This window comes from Ovis aries, chromosome X, assembly GCF_016772045.2.
Source record: "Ovis aries strain OAR_USU_Benz2616 breed Rambouillet chromosome X, ARS-UI_Ramb_v3.0, whole genome shotgun sequence".
Classification (NCBI taxonomy): Eukaryota; Metazoa; Chordata; class Mammalia; order Artiodactyla; family Bovidae; genus Ovis; species Ovis aries.
Window position 1 is genome coordinate 48,028,305 of NC_056080.1, and position 22,579 is coordinate 48,050,883.

Consider the following 22,579-nt stretch of genomic DNA (forward strand, 5'->3'; position numbering starts at 1 on the left):
AGAAGTTTATTAACTTCAAAAAGCCACAAGACCAGGCAATTCTTTGTTAGTGTTTGTTTGGTTTGCGTACTGTGGATGTGGTTCTGAGGGAAGCCCATATGGTAGGGATTCTTGGCTGGATTGGTGTGCTAGTTCTGAAATCTACTGCTTCCCTAGAAAAGCCCTTGAGAAACTTGGATCTTTTGTATGGTTGGAGAGAGGAAAGGGAGGAAACTGTGAAGTTCATGATTTCCCAACCAGGAAGATCAGTGTTTTGAGAAAAATCATTTAGTGAGTACCTACTATGGACTAACTTTGGCACGGTGTTTTAAACCTTGCAGTGACCCTGCCTATAAGAAGTGAAAGAACACACTCTAGGTTATATAGTTAGTAAATTGTAATATGGAGTTTAAATTATAGCTCTGACGGTAAATAAAACAATACTTTTCCGTACTGTGCTACACTGGGGTGAATGAGCCTGTTTGGCTCAAAGAATACTCAAGAGGATATGTATTCTCTGTCTTGAGGTCACTGAGAGGCTATCATTGGAAGGAAGGGGCAGTCATGTTCTGTGATGTCAGAAGGAACAAAGCTGGGACCCCATAGGTGAAAAGTACTGGACAAAAAGATTTGAACTCTGACACAGAATTGAGCATCTGGCATTCTCAGGGCCAAGGCAAGACTGGACGGGAATCCTCAGACCTGTCCATGTTCACAGGCCACTGGGGGATTTGATCTTTTCCCTCTCTCCTACTTGATGAGGCATAAGGGAGGAAGTCTATTATGTTTAACCTTCTTTCAGGGAGATCAGGGGTCTAGGATGGAGGGGCTGGACTCCTTGGGAGGGACTGACAAAAGCTTTGGGGCCATCCTGGAATCCAGCAGTTGTCTGGCTGATGACCAGAGAGGAAGCTGACTGGAGATGAAGCACACTCCTTGGCACCAGTGATAAATAACAGGCAACAATGGGACTCCATAGCTTGAAGAGGCCCAAGGCATTGTGGGAAAGGGAAATGGGGCCCATAGTTCTTCCCACTTGCCTTTGTCTCTTGTGAGTGTGGAGGAGTGAGAACATCTAGGGAGGAGAGAGAGAGCATTTTTCTATAGCAATTTTTGTTACTTAGCCCTACTTCTAAAACCTGAGGTTCTTCCAAGGGCTCGTGAATACCTAGGTGCCATAAGTTCCACTTTAAGAACCCCCTACTTGTCTCCTCCTCAGCCATGGTCTCTAAGCTCTAGCTCTAGTCTAGCTCTACCTGTCCCCTCCACTTAAGGTTTTAAGCTGTGGAAAAGAAGTGAAATCTCAGAGCATCCATCCATTCATTTATCTATTCATTGACTGATTCAATATTGACTGAAGGTCTACTGTGTCTTGAGAAGGATCTCTAGACCTATCAGATACCATCTCTGTCCTTAAGGAACTTGGAGTTACTCACCTTTGGAAACAGAAAAATACATGCAACTCTCCTCTCATGTTGAATGAAAAAACATCCTTGAGACTCAGGTTGTACATAGAGGTGGTATATAGAGCATGGGATTTAGAGTCAGCTTGGGTTCAAATTCTGTCCGGCTGTTAAGCTGTGTGACCTTGGATGGTTCGTTTAGCCTCTTAGGACTTTACTTTTCTCAGTAAAATAGTAATCACACAATTTTAGAGATTTTGTAGTCTTATTTAATCCTCGAATAAGTAAAGTGCCTGGTGCAGAGCAAGCATTCTAATGTTGCTTGTTCTTATTAAGAGCTAAATAAGTGGGTGGAATTTCCCCTGGGAGTTCAGATAATGGAGCCATGAAATCAAGAGGCTTTTCTGGCTCAGTGAAGTTCTTAGGATTTGTAGATTCTGCATTGAAGACAGCAATCCTCCTTTTTCCATTTTTATTTTATAAAATACCTAATATCTGTTATTGTAATAGTTGTATCTCCATCTTATAGATGAGGAACTGAGACTTGGAGAGAGGAAAAGACCTGTTTAAGGTCAGATAGCTAGGACATAGTATAGTGGTTTGAATAAGGCACATAGCATTTGCAATTTTCCCAGTACCTTTTGTCAGCTGTGTCCTCTGTGACTTCCCCTTTCTTTGCCTGTTCCCATTCTAAAAGCAAAGTTTGGTCCCTATACTTAGAACCCTAGATGAATGTGCTCTGTGTTATAGAGTAGGTGGCCACTTGGGCACAGTCATTGTAGGGTAACAGAAGCAGAGATGGTGACAGCCCCTCCTGGAACTTCCCAGTTGTGCACTGATTTGCTTTCAGGTAGGTGATTGATGCATTGGAGAGGGAAATGGCAACCCACTCCAGTATTCTTGCCTGGAGAATCCCAGGGACAGAGGAGCCAGGTAGGCTGCCATCTATGGGGTTGCACAGAGTTGGACACAACTGAAGCGACTTAGCAGCAGCAGCAGGTGATTGATACAGCTGCTGCCAAGCCTGTAATGGCCTTGGGTATTTGGGCATTGGTGCAATTTTGCATTGGAGAAGGCAATGGCAACCCACTCTAGTACTCTTGCCTGGAAAATCCCATGGGCGGAGGAGCCTAGTAGGCTGTAGTCCATGGGTTCGCTAAGATTCAGACACGACTGAGCGACTTCACTTTCACTTTTCACTTTCATGCATTGGAGAAGGAAATGGCAATCCACTCCAATGTTCTTGCCTGGAGAATCCCAGGGGGAGCCTGGTAGGCTGCCATCTATGGGGTCGCACAGAGTTGGACACAACTGAAACAACTTAGCAACAGCAGCAGTTTTGCACATAATGTCTCATGCACTTAAGGCTCAAGCCTTGCTTCCCTATCCTGCTCTTGGCTTCTGAAGTGACTGATTATGTCACTAGTTTATTTATTCAGATAGATGCATAGAGAATATGGGGAGGGGGCTTTGGGTTCTGGAATTGGCCTAATCTCCTCTGCCCTCCCCAGATCTCAGATATAAGTAGCCTTCACATGCAAAAAGAGGCTAACAGAGTTCTTTCTTACTTATGATGCTTCTGGTAATTAGTGACAATTTTCTGAGAGGCAAGTCTATTTCCCTCATTGGACCCCAGTTTTTTAGTTTATGCTGCTTGAATCCTGTAATGCTCCAGTCTGTTTTGGGGGTATTATGTGGCTGAATATAATCCACAGCCAGTATTTTGCAAACTAAAGTCCTAGCCCCCTCTAGGTGAATGTGCCAGGTTCCAAGAGGTTCACAGACCTGTAGACTGAATGTGATTTAGTATCTTGGAACACCAGTTGTACTTGTAGATATCTATTTTATTATTAAAATATAGATATTTAAGGAGTAAACAGTAAATTTTGCACAAATGATTAAGATTAAACCTTCAGGCTTCAAAGAAATTATAATTTACAGCCAGCTATCTCCTTGTATTCTGACACTTCCAACCCTACCCCCAACCCCTGGGTATATGCATTCATTATCTTCTGTGGCTTAAAAATATCTTCCATGGCAGCCTTGAGAAATACTAGCTCAGGCCAGATAAGCTTGCTGTCTGAAATCAAAGGGAGCAAAGAAAGAATTTTTTTCTTAGAGATGCAGCCACTTCTCAGAGTGGAGTGGTAATGAACCTGCTCATTGGAGCCACAGATGTTTTCCCAGAACCAGTACCTAGATACTCTTTCCCACTAGAAAATGAGGTTTCTCTTTCCTCTGAAGTAAGTTCTCATCTGGAGGCAAAGCTTAAAGCAAGCTAAGCTTGGCCTCATTCCATATTTTAGGATTTGAAAATGGGGCCAAGAGTTGCTTGATCAAATGATTCCAGCACCCTGTGGACCTTAATTGGAGATTTCCTTACAGCCTGGGGTCCATGAGTCATCTGTTTTATCCTTTGTTCTTTTTCAGTTTCAGTTCTGACTTTGGACCTTATTTCCTTCACCCAACATACTCACTTCCTTACTTTGGGACTTCAGTGGAGGCTAAGAGACATCACTCTCTCTCCAAGCCTACAGTCTAAGGAAGTAGAGCATTTTTATTCATCTAATTTCTTTGTGTTCATAGGGAAGAGGCAGTGCTCAGAGAGATTAAAATGCCCTGCTGATCCTGATACCTTTTCTTTTGATATCACTTTAGCTATTACATTATCTTCAGAGATACTCTAGATCCTGGAATTATTTTAGCTCCCATGATCCTCCTCTCATCATACTCCTAACCATCCCACTAGTGAAGCAGGAAACATGGTGTAAATAGAGGCTAAGGAACTCACTCCTGAGACCTGTGGAACGGACTGTGTGATCTGTGCCTGCCTCACTTCCTTTTAATTATGGTGTCTTTTGAGTTTCTACACCTGGGCCGCTGGTACAGGCAAAAGCCAGTTGCTACCCTACTAGTTCTGTTCCCAGTCTGCCCTGCCATGACCTAGCATCCTGTCCTAATGGTCCATTTTTAACATCTTCAGTGGGTCTTTTTCTATCCTGGGGCTGCTTTGTTTCTTGGAGCTTATTTCTTTACACCAGTTGCACCTGTACACACTATGTTCTGCAGCCTTGTGGAAAACCATTAATTAGGCCCTATCTTAGATATTTCCAGTGGTCATGTATGGATGTGAGAGTTGGACTGTGAAGAAGGCTGAGCAACGAAGAATTGATGCTTTTGAACTGTGGTGTTGGAGAAGACTTCTGAGAGTCCCTTAGACTGCAAGGAGATACAACCAATCCATTCTGAAGATCAGCCCTGGGTGTTCTTTGAAGGGAATGATGCTAAAGCTGAAGCTCCAGTAATTTGGCCACCTCATGCAAAGAGCTGACTCATTGGAAAAGACTCTGATGCTGGGAGGGATTGGGGGCAGGAGGAAAAGTGAATGACAGAGGATGAGACGGCTGGATGGCATCACCGACTTGATGGACATGAGTTTGGGTGAACTCCAGGAGTTGGTAATAGACAGGGAGGCCTGGCGTGTTGCGATTCATGGGGTCGCAAAGAGTCGGACATGACTGAGTGACTGAACTGAACTGATCTTAGATATAGGATGTAAGAGGTGCTTAAAAAATTCTTTCCTATCCACATCCTCTCCCTTTATCCTCTGCAAAAAAAAGAAAGAAAGAAAGTCACTGTCACATTTTACCATGACTACTTTCTATTCTCCATCTAAAACCTGATGGTAATGCCTATTGACTTAGACTCAGACACTCACCTTTCCATCAAATCCTGGAAGTCTTGATCTTTCCTCATATAGTACACCTTCCCTCATTTATTTTTTTCTAAGCATGTTCCTTGTTACCCAAGTTGTCAAGAGGTATGTGGGAAATGGGGCTGTATTTCTTGGTCATTTACAAATACCTTAATTAGTAGATTGGTAGAACTTGAGAGCATAAAGAAGTCATTTAAGCCACACCACTCATAGTAGATGGGGAAGCTAGATAGATGAGGAAACTGAGGCCCAGAGAAGGAAATGTATTGCCTTAACATCACACAGCAAGTGGGAGACAGAAGTGAGACTTCCACTCAGGTTTCTTGATACCTGATTCAAGCTATGAAAGGGGAGTGTAATCATCATGAACACCTTGGTGAGCAATGAAAGTTAATATCTTGGCAATATGGCTTCTCTCCAAAGTGATTGTTGACCGAACCTAGTGGGAAAGCCAGGAGCTATATGTAGATGCAGAGGTAGTCAAATTTCATTTTCTGGCTGGGATATCTGGGCCAAAAGAGAGACAAGGCAGTTAGTCATTTGGGAACCCCAGAGCTTCTAAGCTCTTTTGAACCCTTGGCCTTAGGAGATAGCAAACAAGAAAAAGGGTATAGGTTTTAGAGTCATATAATTACGATTCTAGTCTAGATTCTATGGTTTTAGACAGATTGCTCTCTAAGCCTTATTTTCCTCATTTATAAAAGGGAAATAATAACTATCTCATGATTGTTCAGTATTTGGTACCTGGCACATAATAGGTACTTAATAAACATGCTCTTTTTCCTTGAGGCCTCTGAAGCTCTAGATTGTAAGCTCTGGGAGTGACTATGGGTCTGGCCTGGCCTTGGATGCATAGTAGAAACTTTGTGGATACATACAGTGCAGTGTATATTTGTGCATGTACATATCTATCTGTTTTGAGGGAGAGATAATGATTCATCTACAGGGAAAGACATTAGCAACGCTGGGTCCCTGCTACTTGTTTCTAATTCCAGGTAAATTTCTTCACCTCAAATTCCCCCTCCCACCCCAGTAGAAGAAAATATAAAGAAGACTCCTTGATGCCTCATTAGGATATGGCTTTATTACCTCTGTCCCCAGTGGTGGGCATGCTAGGGTTGAGTCAGCAGCCAGAACTATTTACATGCTAATGTCATGGACTGGAAAACAGACCATGTCTATCTTTTCCTGGCTGTCTTTCCTCTCCTGCCCCCTGCTCAGTCAAAATGCCCAGTAGCTAAACATCATGGGGCCCTTCAGCTACTATACTCATTCCTACTGTCAACCTGTGTGAGTAGTAAAGCAGAATCATGACTGAGCTCTAATCAGGGCTGAAAATAAGCATCTTAGCCTCTAAGCGCCAGCACAGGTTTGGGGTCTATAGATACCACAGTACATTTTTTTCTTTGGGCATTGTAAGTAGGACTTAGCCTGAAGGGTATGGGCATTACTCCTAGTTGCTAAACATAAAGAAGGAGTCCAGGAGAACACAATTCAGGAGTTCAACCAACAGTTTCTACCTTTAGCCTTTACCCTATCCTGGGAGTATGGAGCTGCATGGCATAACTGAGTGGGATGGTGTTGGCAAAAAGCACTGAATTTGAATGGGTTTGGAGACAAACAATCCTGACTCTGCTACTCACTAACTGAACCTTTGTTTTATGTATCTGTAAAATGGGCCCAGTTGTAATTATATCATAGGGCTATTGTGAAAATTCAAGGAGGTAATGGATATCAAGTTATTGGTATGTGGTAGTGCTTATAATTGATCTAGTCCATACCTCAGCAGAAGTATTTGGTGCAGAGAGATGTTGACATTATTTCTTAGCTACGGCCCAAGTGTATTTTATTTCCAGACCTGGGTGCCTTATATCCTTTAAGGTCAGGGACCACATGGGCTCCACATTTGTCTCCTCTGTGCCTGGCACAGGGTAGGCACTCAATCAATGATTGTTTTCTGTTTTGCCTTTCAGGTGGTGAAAACTATCGGCCTGAGGGAAGTTTGGTTTTTTGGTCTGCAGTACCAGGACACTAAGGGTTTCTCTACTTGGCTGAAACTCAATAAGAAGGTAATTGCTTACTCCACTGCCACATTTGGAATCCACTCTTCTACTAGACTTTGCTCAGGAGTGTAAAATGTGCAAGCTGGCAAATCTAGGGCATGTAGGGCTCCATTTTTCACTGGGTGGTCTCTCAACCGCTAGATCAGAATAAGGGCAGAGCTCTTGCTCTGTCTCTATTTGGATTTGTAACAGTGAGAATGGCCAGTATCCAAGGAGGATGGGACCCACTTATGGATCATAGCTATCATTAGTTCTTCTAGAGGAGGTATCCTGTTTTTCCTTTCCAAACTCAAGGGCTTTAGGAAATTTGTTAGAGAGTCACAGACTATTGAACTGGAAAGAATCTTGAAAGTCTCATAATCTTATCTTGTCTATTTTCTTGCCTGTTAACTTATGCCTGCACCCCATAAAGATGTGTCCTTCTTTCTTAATTTTCTCAGTTGAACCCCAAGTGAGACGGTTTAAGTGTAGTGAAAGTGAAGTCGCTCAGTCGTGTCTGACTCTTTGCGACTCCATGAACTGTAGTCCACCAGGCTCCTCTGTCCATGGGATTTTCTAGGCAAGAATACTGGAGTGGGTTGCCATTTCCTTCTCCAGGAGATCTTCCCAACCCAGGGATTGAGCCCAGGTCTCCCACATTGTAGGCAGACGCTTTACTGTCTGAGCCACCAAGGTTTAAGTATAGGTCCATTCAAACTCTCCACATCCCAGCAGCATCTCTGCAGGAACATGGCAGTTCTCCAGCTCATCATCCTCAAACTGTCTGACTTTGTCCTTGGAGGTCTCCATACAGTCCTATGGCTTATTTTCCTGATTGTGTCTAGAGGGTGAGTGCCCTACCTTTTGCTGGCAGATTCTTCTTTACCCAAAGAGTGGAGACTTTTGCTGGGAAAATGTGGAACCATTAGTAGCCAATTTCAGGCTTCAAAAGACAATCTGATTTGTCCTCTTGTCTAATCAATTCCCAGACCTCAGTCATACATCCTAGTCTTTGTTGATTTATGGAGTTGGAGGAGAGTCTTAAAAGAGGAGTTTCTTAAACCTACCCTCAGAATGTAGGGGCAGTTGGATATATTGTCTGATGATGGCTTAAGGGCTTATGACTATCAGCAGGTGTTAAGTTATTATAAGAAGAAATTCCCAATAGGAAGCAATTATGGATGTGGGCTTGGGTCCCCAATGAAAGTAATATGTCTCTTTTCTGAATTACCAGAATTGTTACCCAACTCTTTGGGATTATCCAAATTGATGACTTTCCAGTGTCTTCTCCCCACCCTACAGCCACTCCCCTACCCCTAAAATCTGTTTTTTGAAAGCACATAACCCCTTGCTGCTCCTAGGTGACTGCCCAGGATGTGCGGAAGGAAAGCCCTCTGCTTTTCAAGTTCCGGGCCAAGTTCTACCCTGAGGATGTATCTGAAGAGTTGATCCAGGACATCACACAGCGACTATTCTTCCTGCAAGTGAAGGAGGGCATTCTCAATGATGATATTTACTGCCCACCTGAGACTGCTGTGTTGCTGGCCTCCTATGCTGTCCAGTCCAAGTATGGTGACTTCAATAAGGAAGTCCACAAGTCTGGCTACTTGGCTGGGGACAAGTTGCTGCCACAGAGGTAAGGTGGTGTCCTGGTGATCTGCCCTGGTCAGAGTGAGCTGTGGCCCAAAGCTGATTGATTCTTATTATACAAGGGTTGCCACATCTGTCCCTCTCCACTAAGGTCTGTCTGAAGACCATGTTATGATGCTCAGACAGATATACTTGCGTATGGCACCATACTCTGTTCTTATTTCTCTGGTTCTCAAAATAAAACACTTTTTTCCCTCCTCTGTTTGCCTATTATAGAACTTCATTACTGTGGAAACAGGTGCTTATATTGAGAACCAGAGATGAATTGCTTCTCCTTGCCCCAGTTCCAATTTCTTGATCCTTTTCACTGATTTAGACTTCTTGTATCAGAGGTTCATTGGAGTGAGAAATACTTAAACCAGGGACATGGGGAGCTCAAAACAGTCTTTTAATATTGATACCCAGTATACAGAGATTTCTCCTTTTGTAAACTTCAAAACTGAACATTCTCAAATTCTAATTATTTTTATTTTAGCATCGCAACACACAGAATGAATAAGGCAGGCATAATCCTTATTTCCTGGCTAAGGAAACAGAGGTGCAGAGGTATTCACTCTGACCTGCTGAATCTCCCACAGCTCATTTGTGGCAACCTGGAACCCTAGTCTCTTGATTTTTTTTTTAACCCTACTGCATCCAATCACTATTTTATATAGGCTTTTAAATTGGAAGGAAAACTATGCTTCATTCCAGTAACCTCCATCGCAGTGGAGCTATAGCAAAATGTACAAATCACCTGAAGGTATTAGGGATAGTGGTTGTGCCCTGGCACTCTACATAAATCAGTCACTGCTATAATGTCTGAAATAGCATATTTAAAGCAAGCCTTGTTTATGATCTAGTAGATCTGAGAGTTATTGTTATGATATAATTACAACTGGGCCCATTTTACAGATAATAACAGTTGAACCTGTTAGTTTTTTCCCTAAACCATTTGAACTCAGTTCTCACTTCCATAGCCACAGGCTATATCTTATCCCTGAGCAGTAGTCTCACAAATGCAAACTATTGGCCCCACAGAGATCTAGGAGAGAGTATGCATGCCTCCATGAGGCCAATTTCTCCTCTTAGTCTCACAAATCAGCACAGTTGATATGTTACTGCTTTGCTTGATGACCACAGCACCTTATTGGATTTTTCTGGTTAAAGGTACAAAGGAAGATGTTCCCACTGTCCTTCTTGGTCACCCATTCTGTATGTCTCATACCCCTCAGGCACTTCCCTGTGTCTAGTTAATACCTCCTGCTATAATTTCAGTCTGCTTCTGGTGTAACTAACCCCACATTGTCTTTCCAGAGTCCTGGAGCAGCACAAGCTTAACAAGGACCAGTGGGAGGAAAGGATCCAGGTGTGGCATGAGGAGCACCGGGGCATGCTCAGGTAAGCCTACCCTAGGAACTGTGGACTCTATGCCCTTGCAAGGAGAATAAGAGTTGGTTCAGTGGGGAAGAAGCAGAGGCTAGGAACACTGGAGGATGTTGGAAAGAGACAGAAATGCAGTTTACAAGATGTAATTAGAAATGGAAGGCAAATCAGCACCATTATAAAACTGTGCTTTTTGTGGATGATGGGAGCTGATAGCCCAGATCAGGGGATCCTGAGATTTCCTCCCCTAGGGAGTTTCTGAGCCACAAGGGGCCCCTCTTCAAGAATGAAATGAGGAAGGATCTTTATGAACATGGCATACCATTTGGGAGATGTCTAATTGAAGAACGAATCTTTTCATTTTGTCATCACCATCTCATTTGGGCTCTGCTAATAATGTGCCTGTGTAAGAGGCTTCTGTGATAGCTAATATGCCAGAGGTCAGCAAGAGTCAGCCTGCCTTTATTCCCCTTGGGAATCTCAGACCTTAGGCTCCTATGAACATGTTTTGGCAGAAGTCACGTTTTGCTGTGTTAACCATCATCTGCTCACCTTCCATCCTCTTTTCAACCCCTTTTGGCAAGATTCTTGTCAGAAGTGGAGAGCAAGTAGGCTTTCTGTCTCCCTGGGTCTGATTCATAGGCTCCCTCCCCTTATTACTTGCCTCTTCTGCCCCCCGCGACCCCACCCCCCGCCACTGACTTCCATTCTGTTGTTTAGGGAGGATGCTGTCCTGGAGTATCTGAAGATTGCCCAGGATCTGGAGATGTATGGTGTGAACTACTTTAACATCAAGAACAAGAAAGGCTCAGAGCTATGGCTGGGGGTGGATGCCCTGGGTCTCAACATCTATGAGCAGAATGACAGGTATAGTTCAGAGCTCGCTTTTTAACTTTTTATTTTGTATTAGGGTATAACCAATTAACAAACAATGTTGTGATACTTTCAAGTGAGCAGTGAAGGGAATCAGCCATATATGTACATGTATTTATTCTCCCCCAAACTCCTTTCCTATCCAGGATGCCACATAACATTGAGCAGAGCTCCATGTTCCATACAGTAGGTCCTTGTTTGTTATCCATTTCAAACATAGCAGCATGTATATGTCCATGCCAAACTCCCTAACTATCCCTCCCCCCTGTCCTTCCCCTCTAAGAACCATAAGTTCCTTTTCTAAGTCTGAATCTATTTCTGTTTTGTAAGTAAGTTCATTTGTATTATTTCTTTTTAGATTCCACATATAAAAGATATCACATGATATTGCTCAGCTTGCTTACTTTTTTGGGCTACTTTGACACCTAGGACTTGACAAAGTATGATTTTACTTCCTGGGTCCCACCTGTATCATTCTTTTTCTACGTAGATTAGACCAGCCCAGATGATCACACAACCTCCCTCAAGCCTCTGAATCTTGGCATTGACTAGACTTTCACTGTCCACTGTGATATCTTCTGGCCACATGTAGCTGTTGAGCACTTGAAATGTGGCTGGTCTGAATTGAGATGTGCTATAAGTATAAACTACATTGAAGACTTAGTGTGAAAAAACAATATAAAATGTCTCATTAATGCATTTTTAATATTCATTTATATCTTCATGAATATTTACATGTTCAAAATACATGATAGGATTTTGCATATACTGGTTTAAGTGAACTGTTGTTATAGTTAATTCCACTCTGTTTCTTTTTACTTACATGTGGCTACTAGAAAATTTTAAATTGCATGTGTGATAATTTATATTTCTGTTGGATAGCACTGGTTTAAAACTCACCTTGTCAGGATTTGTAATTAATCTCACTTCATATGATGATTCAGTATTTTTTGACCTATAATCTCTCTTGCTAAAGGCTTATCTCACTAGCTTATTTTTTTCCCTTGGTTTTCTCTTGATGAGTATAAAGATCAATATATTATTGTTTTGTGTAATTTCTGAGTCTTGGAACTCATTATTTACTGTCCTCTTAGATTTTACAACCTTGAGTAGAAGAAATCCAGTGAAGTAAGGCTGGTGATTCTTTGAGAGATTGTTACAAGGTCCATGCCTCAACAAAAAATAAAGCAAACCTTAGTTGTTGGGACAAGGGATATTTTGATTATAGTATCAGAATGTCCTTTGTGAACTCTCAGTGCTGGCAGCTGACCTGGCGGCATGTGATGATACTAGCTGAGCTGGCAATTAATCTGTCTCCTTAAGGGAGAAGTTGGTGGTGGGGAGGGCAAAGCACCAGCCCTCTATGTCCTTCTTGCCTTGCGTTTGTCCTAATGCTTTTGGTATCCATTTTTACAGGCTGACTCCTAAGATAGGCTTCCCCTGGAGTGAAATCAGGAACATCTCTTTCAATGATAAGAAATTTGTCATCAAGCCCATTGACAAAAAAGCCCCGGTAAGTGACTTCTCCCACTGGCCAAGGCCTAGGTAATGGTCACACTGGCCAAGGCCTACATAATGCCAGAACTAATCATGTCATTGTATATTTCTCTCCTTTCTCTGGATTTTTGTGTATGTGGATGGGAATAGGAGGCACAAAAAGTGATTGGCAATGAAAAAGAATGTTGACATCAATAAATGGTCAGGAGGCATACTGTAACTGGTGCTACCTTGCTAACTGTGTCTTAGGAGAAGCATGGATTAGGGAGAAACACAGGCAGTCTAAGTTCTGTCTGTTAGCCACTGTTTTTTACTTCCCCAAGGCTCTGGGGTAGTACATCTTATCTTTTAAAGCCTCTAGGCTTAAAAAGTAGAAATCGTTCATGTACTTGATTTATCTCTAATTGTGGAGAAAGGAGAGAGCCAGGAGAAGTCCAGATCCAAATGTTGTTCTTTTTGTTATAACTTTGCTGCTGTCCTCTTAAGACTTTTCTCCAGAGCAATCCAAATACAAAAGAATGCTTTCAGTCCAGTCATTCCTCTAACATGATCGCCACACTTGCCACATGTAGTTGCCTGTGGCTGACAAGACTGAAAAACTGGGGATTGGGAATAAGATAGAAAACTGTGGTGAGAGTCTCCTCTTTTGATGTGCTATGTCCAGCAAGGGCCAGTGGCCATGCTTAACTAGACACTTCTCATGAGGTCTCAACCTTCTTCTAGCTTTGAGGTCTCTGAACTTTCCCTGCTAAGAACTTTATATATATTGTCTCCTTCAACCCTCAGTGATATTGTCAGGTAGGTAATGGCATTCCTATTTTATAAGTGATGAAATTGAGTTTCAGAGGGATGGAGTGATTTGCCCAAGATCATACAGCTGAAATGGTAGAGCTGGAATTTATACCTAGGTTGTTTGACCTCTAGAGCTTGTGCTCCTTCTACTGCACCCCAAGCTATGTGAGATGGTAGCAGTTTGGGTTCAGTGGCAGAAGAGCTGGTGGTTAGCCCATCAGCTGGTGACTGTGGTCCAGTGATATTTGTAGTAACAAACTCCAGCTCACTGGATTTTTTTTTTTTTGTGTGTGTGTGTGTGTGTGTGTGTGTGTGTGTGTGTGTGTTTTAACTGCTGTTTTGCTCAACTTTCATCAGAAAGGTAAGTAACAAAGCCAGCTGAGACCAAGGGCTTATTTAAAACACAACAACCAGGATAATTGATGTTCAGGAGACTTACATATTCATGTGTATTTACAAATACATTGCCTTATTCCAAATAGGATTGAAGGGACTGGCTCTAAGATATGCTTTTAGAAGATATAGAACCAGTACAGCCCACTCATACTACACTCACCAAGGTATTATCTAAAGATTATTGTACCTCTAAGAGAGTTTCCTGAGACCCAGCAGGATTTTTAATTAGCAGATGAAGTCAGTTTCTGTCTTTCAACTGGATTGAGGGTATTTTAAGATGATTTTTCATAAGCAGATGTTGAAAGAAATTGTGGCTTGGTAGGAAGAGCACTAGTTTTGGAGTTAAGAAGCCTGGGTTCTAGACCTGGGTCTGCCACTAACTTGCCATCTGACCCTGGGCAAGTCACTTCACCACTCTGATAATTGGTCTTCCCATCTGTAATATGATTGTTTCAGTGCTTTTTAACTTAGCTTTTCAGAAGGCAGAAGCCCACTTTCATCTTTCCCTCTACACTCTTTCTGACTGCTGGTTTTCTACCAGGACTTTGTTTTCTATGCTCCTCGGCTGCGGATTAACAAACGGATCTTGGCTCTGTGCATGGGGAATCATGAGCTATACATGCGCCGTCGCAAGCCTGACACCATTGAAGTACAGCAGATGAAGGCACAGGCCCGGGAGGAGAAGCACCAGAAGCAGATGGAGCGGTAGGTGGTGTGGAACTGAAGTGGGGGCTGGAGCTATGACAAGGAAGCTTTTCAAAGGTGCCAAGGCTGCTAAAGGCAGGACCTGAAGTCATCCTGGTACTGGGGGAAAGGGAGCTGTACAGGGATGACACCTCTTCCTTTAAGCCTCAGACATCCTCATCCCCAGGAATCAGGCATTTAGAACCCTAGGATTTCAGAGGTTCATAAGAGAGAGGGGCTAAAGGCAGGAAATGAAGTCATCCTGGTACTGAGGGAAAGGGAGCTGTACAGGGATGACACCTTTTCCTTTAAGTCTCAGACATCCTCATCCCCAGGAATCAGGCATTTAGAACCCTAGGATTTCAGAGGTTCATAGGAGAGAGGGGCATTTCATAGTTCCCTATTATCTATAGCCCTCATGCTATTGCTCTTCTAAGTGGACTCTGGGTTACTCTGGGCTATCTGACCAGTATAGTGGTAGTAGCAAAAGGCTCCATGCACATTTAAACCTGGACTCTATAGGATCTTTTGAGTGGAATTAGACAGAGCTAGCAGATTTTTCCAGCCCTTTTGCACTATGCCCCCTTTGCTACTCAAAGTGCATCAAGGCTTAGCAGCATCAGCATCAACTTTGAAGCTGTTTAGGAAGGCAGTATCTGAGACCTACCCCAAATGTGCTGATTCAAAATCTGCATTTTAAGATCCTAGTTAACCATTTCTTCAAAGAAGATGTGTAAATGGCCAGCAGGCACATGAAAATACCCTTAGTTATTAGGGAAATGTAATTTGAAACCTCAGTGAGGTACTATTTCATACTCACTAATATGGATATAATAAATGAAAACAGAAAATAACAGCTGTTGGCAAGGGTGTGGAGAGACTGAAACTCATGTTCTTCACTGTTGGGAATGTAAAATTGTTCAACTGCTTTAGAAAACAATTGATGGTTCCTCAAAAAGTTAAATGTAGAATTATCGTATAACTCCACAATTCCCCTCCTAAGTATATATGAAAAAAAAAATTGAAAACAGATGGTCAAACATGTTGGCACAAACAGATTAAACAGGTGGCACACATGTGTTTGTAGCTGTGAAATACACAGTAGCCAAAAGGTGAAAACAGCCCAAATGTCCATCACTGAATGAATGGATAAACAAATTATTCAGCTATCCAATGAAATATTATTCAGTCATTAAAACAAACAAAATACTGATACATACTATAATGTGAATGAATATCTAAAACATTATGCTAAATGAAAGAAACCAGACACAAAAGGTCCTATATTGTATTATTCCATTTATATGAAATATACAGAATAGATAAACCTACTGAGACAGATGACAGATTGATGATTGTCAAGGGCTGGAGGGAAGGGAGATGTACAGAAACTTCTTAACACCAGGTATGAGGTTTTACTTTGGCATGATGAAATATTGTGCATGTGTTAAATGCCACTGAATTATTTGCTTTAAATGATTAATTTTATATTATTAATATGATTATCACCTCAATAATTTATTAAAAAAAAATAAGACCCCAGGTGATTCCTGTACACATTAAGGTTTGATACCACTGGTCTAATAGATACTCTATCATAAAGAGTTTGGAATCTCAGGAAGCTTCTAATCTAGTAGGCTGGAAAATGACTCCATGTAAGAGAGGTTAGACACCAAGGTTCACATTTATTCTGGAAAAAAAAATGATATGAGGATCAGTTTACAGAACTGGTTCTGGCAGGAACCTGCCCTGCAGGACCTCACAGTCTAGTAGAAGAAAGGGGAAAAACAGTATATGCATAACTATTCAGGGCACAATGCTGTGTCATTCATTCACTCAATATATATTTATTGAGCAGTGAACAAAAGACAGAAATCTCTGCTCTGCTCCCATGAAGCTGTCATTCTAGTGGGATGAGACAGGGAGATCAGATAAGCATATTATAGTCTGTGATATGATAAGTACTATGGAGAAAAATAACAGGGTGGAGGGCTATGGAGAAGGATAGGGCCAACTATTTTGAGAGAAAAGACATCTAACCAAGGGAGAAAAGAAGGACTACTGGAAGAGGTGCTGAGGCAAGAAAAAGCCAATACTTAATTTAGATTTACAACAAATTTTGAGAGAAAGGAGCCTAAAACTGAACTTCCCAGGGCAGAGGACTAACGCCCTAGCCATAGAGATCAACAGACTTGAAGCACAGTGTATCAGTCAAAACTTTTCACTCTGTAACTCCATAAGGTAGACAGGGCAAGACTTACACATCTTACACAGGATTACTAAGAACAAGAGCAAAGAAATGATGCAGCTAAGGTCACCCACTGGTTACTCACTGGGTAGTGGATGAGCTGGGAGTCCAGGTTGGACCTCCTGATACTGGGACAAACTGGCAGGGCTCTGAGCATACCAGCCCATGTGGGGCTATGATGTGAGTACAAGAATATAGGGAGAAGGGAGAGTGATCTTGCCTCACAAGCCCCAAGTATGTTAGATGGGTGGGGACTGAGGGATCAGGGCCAGAAGGTCTTGGGGATCCCAAGGCTTCCATGTCGCCTTGATATCCTGTTCCATTCCTTCTTTCCCCTTTCCTAGTGCTCTGCTGGAAAATGAAAAGAAGAAACGTGAGATGGCAGAAAAGGAGAAGGAGAAGATTGAACGGGAAAAGGAGGAACTGATGGAGAAGCTAAAGCAAATCGAGGAACAGACTAAGAAGGCTCAACAAGGTGAGGCTTGGAGTCATCTTGGAGACCGGATTTTCCCACAGTCTGACTCTGTGAGCTGGAAACCCTTCTGTCTGAGCTGCAGACTCAGGGCATATATTCAAGATGTGGCTAAAAGAATAGAGGAATGATGAGGCAAAAGGAAGAGTGCCTAGAGCTTTTTGCCATCTGTGCCTAGGGTGAAGCATTTCCAGGAAGGAAGTTAGGTGTCCCTTCTTAATCTGTGCACTGTTTACCACCTTTCCCCTTCCTTCTCTTCCCAGAACTGGAAGAACAGACCCGCAGGGCTCTGGAACTTGAACAGGAGCGAAAGCGTGCCGAGAGTGAGGCTGAAAAACTGGCCAAAGAACGTCAAGAAGCTGAAGAGGCCAAAGAGGCCCTGTTGCAGGCCTCCCAGGACCAGAAGAAGACCCAGGAACAATTGGTACAGCTACAAAATGGGATGGGATTATGGGATCTGAATTTTCTCTTCTGTCTACCTACCTATTCACAGCTACCTCTGTTTGCACATCTGGCTCTTTTTAGCAGAGTACCTCTCTGAAGGCTTCCAGCAGATAGCTCCTTCAGAAGCAAGCTGAGAAGTCACTTCCCTAACCCTTACTTTTATTCTTTTTCTTAGCAAGTGGGGACTTGAGCTGATGACCTGACAAAGTAGAGAGGGAGGAAAGAAGGGATTCACACCTGATTGACTAGCTATGTGTGTTACAAACTATATGATCAACTTTTCACTTTTCCTTACTTTCTTATTTCCTCTTCCTAATAATCCTATGGGGTTAACCCATGTGGAATAATATGCCCAGGCAATGAAATTAGGGCTCAGAGAGGTTGAAGAGACTTGCATAGGTCGCACAATTGTGACTAAGAATGAGAAGTCATTTCTGATTCTCTTTTAAGGGTTTGCTCCCTAAAATCATGTGTAAAGTTGTATGTCTATACATTATTTATAGGGGAGGAGGGTGAGCATCTGTACTTTCATCATGATTTCCAAGGGTTCTGTAACTCAGAATTTAAGAACCTAGGGCCCAAATTCCTTAACATATGCTTTTACCCTGTACTGTTTGGAGTGGGAGTACAGGAAACTAAAACCTAATTTTGGGGGGAAAATGTCCTCTGGGAGATTTGTCCAAGATGTGAGGGTATGCAAAAGCTTTATTTCCTTGGTCATATCATTCTGTGACACTTGAGTGTCATTCCTGTACTTGTCATAAGGAGATCTTAGTGGAGGCCTGAGCATTGTAGGATAACAGGAAAGGGTCTGCCACTTCAGGCAGTGACACAGTGACCTCCAAAGCTTTACTGAGGCCCTAACTCTGCAGTGGGAGAGAGAAGAGAGGGGAGAGAGTGACATAAAGAAGAACCAGAAGTGACACGTTGTTTGCTTTCAAGTCTATAGTCTAGTCGAGGCAGGGAGTTAATAGGGTGCTATAGTAGATCTGAGAATGAGAGTGTTCCCTCTGGGCTTCCTGGAGGAGGTGCGGTAAAAAAAAGTCTCCATAGCAGCATGCAAGTGAAACAGAAACTTCCCTGTTAGTTCTCAGAGGATCTGGGGTTGAAGAAACTTGGGCCCTAGGGACCAGAAGGCCCACTTCTCATAAGCTTCCAATTGATCCATAGGCCTTGGAAATGGCAGAGCTGACAGCTCGGATCTCCCAGCTGGAGATGGCCCGACAAAAGAAGGAGAGTGAGGCTGTGGAATGGCAGCAGAAGGTAAGACATAATGCCCAGGACTAAGCAGTGTGGGATGGGATATCATGCATAAGTTCTTGGATTCCTTAGGTTTGGGTTTTGTCACTTTTCCATCCTTCCTTGACAGTGTGTATCATGGGAGGAGCTCAAGGCTCTCTCAAATACTTCCCAGAATTCTCCAGTACCCCTAGGGAATTTGGTACAATTACTCCTGTTATACAGCTGAAGGAACTCAGGATCAGTCAGGCAAAGTGGCTTGAACTACCTGGTGCCTGCTTTCTTCTGGGCCATTCTAGGCACATGTAGGGATGCTGTAAGTTAACCTGGTTTGGCTGCCAACCCTTTCCTTCCTCTGTTACTGAACAGGCTCAGATGGTACAAGAAGACTTGGAGAAGACCCGTGCAGAGCTAAAGACTGCCATGAGCACGCCTCATGTGGCAGAGCCTGCTGAAAATGAGCAGGATGAGCAGGATGAGAACGGGGCAGAGGCCAGCGCTGAGCTGCGAGCTGATGCCATGGCCAAGGATCGCAGTGAGGAGGAACGTACCACTGAGGCGGAAAAGAATGAGCGTGTGCAGAAGCACCTGAAGGTATCCAAGCAGACCCAAAGGGTCATGGAGATCATGTGTATTGACTTAGTAGCCCCTATATCATTCGGGTAGGAGAGAAGGAGAAGAACCTGTCTCAGTGCTGTGTGGGAGCTTGAACATTTCTCAATGAGGGCTTTAATGGAGGGATCTCTCACTTATAAATCAGACTCTGAACTACCTGTTCCCCCTCTTTTTTTTTTTTCACTCTGTCCTCCATCCATATTCCATTTACCTCTTATATTCAGAAAATATTTAGTTGACACAATTCCTACCTAAATCTTTGATGTATAGCTCTACTCGCAGAGAATACCTGTCATCAATTGATCCACTCTGTTGGTGTCTTTTGTTTTATTCTTGCTCCACTGAAATTCTAACAGGGCTGGAAATGGCTCTCAAAAAAATATGTATGTGTGTGCGTTTGTGTGTATAAAGGGTGGGGGCAGCAGGAGTGGAGTGGGAGGGGAGAGAGAAAGGTGAAGGAGAGGGTGGGACAGGATAAATCAGGAAATACATTTGGTTAATAAGGGGAGGTAAAATTAGAGGAAGCCATTAACCCTTTATCCCCTTATACCTTCACAGGCCCTCAAATCAGAGCTGGCCAATGCCCGTGATGAGTCCAAGAAGACTGCTAATGACATGATTCATGCTGAGAACATGCGACTGGGTCGAGACAAATACAAGACCCTGCGCCAGATCCGGCAGGGCAATACTAAACAGCGCATTGATGAGTTTGAGTCTATGTAAAGGGCACCTAGCCCCTAGGGACCCCCTCCCTTCTTCCTTGCTCACACTCTTATACTCTTGCCTAACTCACACTGTGCTGGAGCCATTAACTAAAGTAGTCCTGGAGTCACGCCAAGCATTCAGTGCAGCCATGGGACCAAACCTAGCCCCTCAATCCTTACTCACTTCCCTAGGCAGAGAGATGGCCACTATGGTGCCAATGAGATCCTTTTTTTCTTCTGTCCTGGGTGATCTGGCTTGCTAGAAGAGAACACATTCTCAGCTCAGAGGCACTTCCCACTTGGTTTGGGAAATACTCTCATATTTAATGCTTCTCTGCAGGAGTCAAGTATGGAGTATGTTGAAAACTGGTCCTCACCCCTGCCCTACCACAGCCTTCATCTTCATGGTCTTGTGATTTGCAGAATTGAAGCATCACAGATTTAGAGATGAAGGCAGGGCCCTGGCTACATGCTCTAGAATGTCAACTGCCCTAGGATTAGGCCTCCCAATGTCCATTCCTTCTAGAGTTACTTGTACTTTGTAATGATTGGAGGCTAAAAAGATGTTCAGTCATTCTCTCTACCTCCCAGACTGGGCCTGTTACAAATTCAGTCCCAATAAGCCTTGTCCCTGAGTTCAGACACTCATTTTTCTCTTCAGGGTGATATGGGGGAGAATATGCCTTCAAGAGGCTTCCTCAACATCCTGCAAGGCTGTTAGCCCTTCTGTTCAGACATGATTGGGTAGAGAATATGCCTCTATGTTTTATGGGAGCCTAGGCTTATTTCAGGTGAGCTCTATGGGCAGATATATCCCTTACTTATTATTCTGTGTTCCTCTTCCCTTCTTGGGACCTGCCGTTCCCCACTCTAATCCACAAATCCCCTCAGGTAGAACAATAGGGATGATTATTCCCAAACCCAGCCAGCCACATCTAGGACTCTTGCCAAGGGGAGGAAATATTCACATGTGGCTTCAGTATTTTCACCTCCAGGGGTCCCAAACCACTTCTCCCTTCAGGGCTAGTTGGGCCACAACTTCTGCTTCAGAGTCATTAAGGCCTTGGTTTCATGAGTCCTGGATCTTGATGTCAGTTGGCTCAATTGGTGAATGTGTGGAAGAAGCCAAGTGTGGTGAGAGAAGCTCGTGGCCCAGATCCTACAGTTTACTTGAGCCCTACCAAGTGCCTAACAGCCCCTTCCCATCGCCCCTCTCTGAGGTGATGATTGGGTCCTGCCTCTGTTTAATAAGCCTTTAACCCAGATCTTGCCACCAGCTGTGCTATCCCTTGGAGCTGTAAATGAGAGAGCTGTTAGGGGCTCTGGTCTGGTCCCTTTCCCGCCACCACCTCTTTCTCTCAACCCAGGAGCAGCATCCTCTTCCTCTCTGTCTCACATGTGCTCTTTTTCTTTCTACAAGTGTTATATATTTTAGCAGCATCTAACTCAACATTGATTTCTGCATTTCTTGCTAATGCACCCTTAGAAGATACTAGTCTTGGGACAGGATCATTTTGGCCTCATTCCTTTACCACCCCTACACCTAAGAAGCATATTTTGCTAGAAAAATTAATGTAAGAAGCTTTCAGTATTAGTAATATCATCTGTCACTGTAGGTCATACAATCCTTTTTTAAAGTACTTGGTATTTGGTTTTATTGTTCCCTTTTTTTTTCCTGCTTTCTTCTCAAAGTTCATTCCCCAAAGGGACCCTACTGTACTTCCATGCAGTGCCCCTAGCCCAGAATCCATGGCTTTGATCCCTCCATCCCCTTGTCTTCTGCTTGACCTCGGGAAATCGTATGTGCATTGCTGTGTATTATATTGACACTCTATTGGTGATGTGCCCTATATTTGCTAAATTCAAACCTGGAATTATGGGGCAATCCAGCTGCCTTAAAGATAGTATACCACCCCACCACCACCCCCCTCCCCGCCGGGGGAAGCTGGGGAGAAAGATTAGATTTTATATTCAGGGTTTTTTTGTGCATCTTTTGGGGTTTTTTAAAAATTTGTTTTTGGAGGGGTTTATGCTTAACCCATGTTCTATTTCAGTGCCAATAAAATTTAGGAAGACTTCACTATGACTTAATCTTTCTTTATGGTATCAGTGGATGACTGTAAGATACTTTAATGTAATTTCCACTCTGTGAACCACTTTTCTATCCCTGGTCACTTTCATTCTCACTTCAGTCCTATCAGGAATGTGTATGACTATCCATCCTCATTTTATAGAGGAAGGAATGAACTTGAAAAAAATAGAAGAGTAGAATAACTACCCAAGGATACAGGGCTGCATGAATTAATAGTCTGTGCCCTTTCCATAGTCCTAGGCCAATTTTTCCTATGTAGATGGGCCCTGCATTGACCATGTGATGCTCTTGGGTTTGTTTGGCCCTGGGTCTGCTTGTAAGGAGTGGTTTATATCTCTGGACTCCTCCTGGGATGGTCAGGCCCTTTCC

General features: G+C 43.1%; 1 protein-coding gene across 1 annotated transcript in view; it reads left to right on the plus strand.

Moving 5' to 3' along the window:
* MSN (moesin) overlaps positions 1-22,198 on the plus strand; it is a 79,483-nt gene extending 57,285 nt beyond the window's left edge. The window contains exons 3-13 of the mRNA XM_012106591.4: positions 7,071-7,166; positions 8,501-8,775; positions 10,086-10,169; positions 10,875-11,021; positions 12,444-12,540; positions 14,254-14,417; positions 16,989-17,119; positions 17,380-17,540; positions 18,731-18,823; positions 19,169-19,393; positions 19,973-22,198. Coding sequence (XP_011961981.1) covers positions 7,071-7,166; positions 8,501-8,775; positions 10,086-10,169; positions 10,875-11,021; positions 12,444-12,540; positions 14,254-14,417; positions 16,989-17,119; positions 17,380-17,540; positions 18,731-18,823; positions 19,169-19,393; positions 19,973-20,137 — 1,638 coding nt within the window. The 3' untranslated portion in view covers positions 20,138-22,198. The remainder of the gene's footprint in view (positions 1-7,070; positions 7,167-8,500; positions 8,776-10,085; positions 10,170-10,874; positions 11,022-12,443; positions 12,541-14,253; positions 14,418-16,988; positions 17,120-17,379; positions 17,541-18,730; positions 18,824-19,168; positions 19,394-19,972) is intronic.
* The last annotated feature ends 381 nt before the right edge of the window (positions 22,199-22,579 follow it).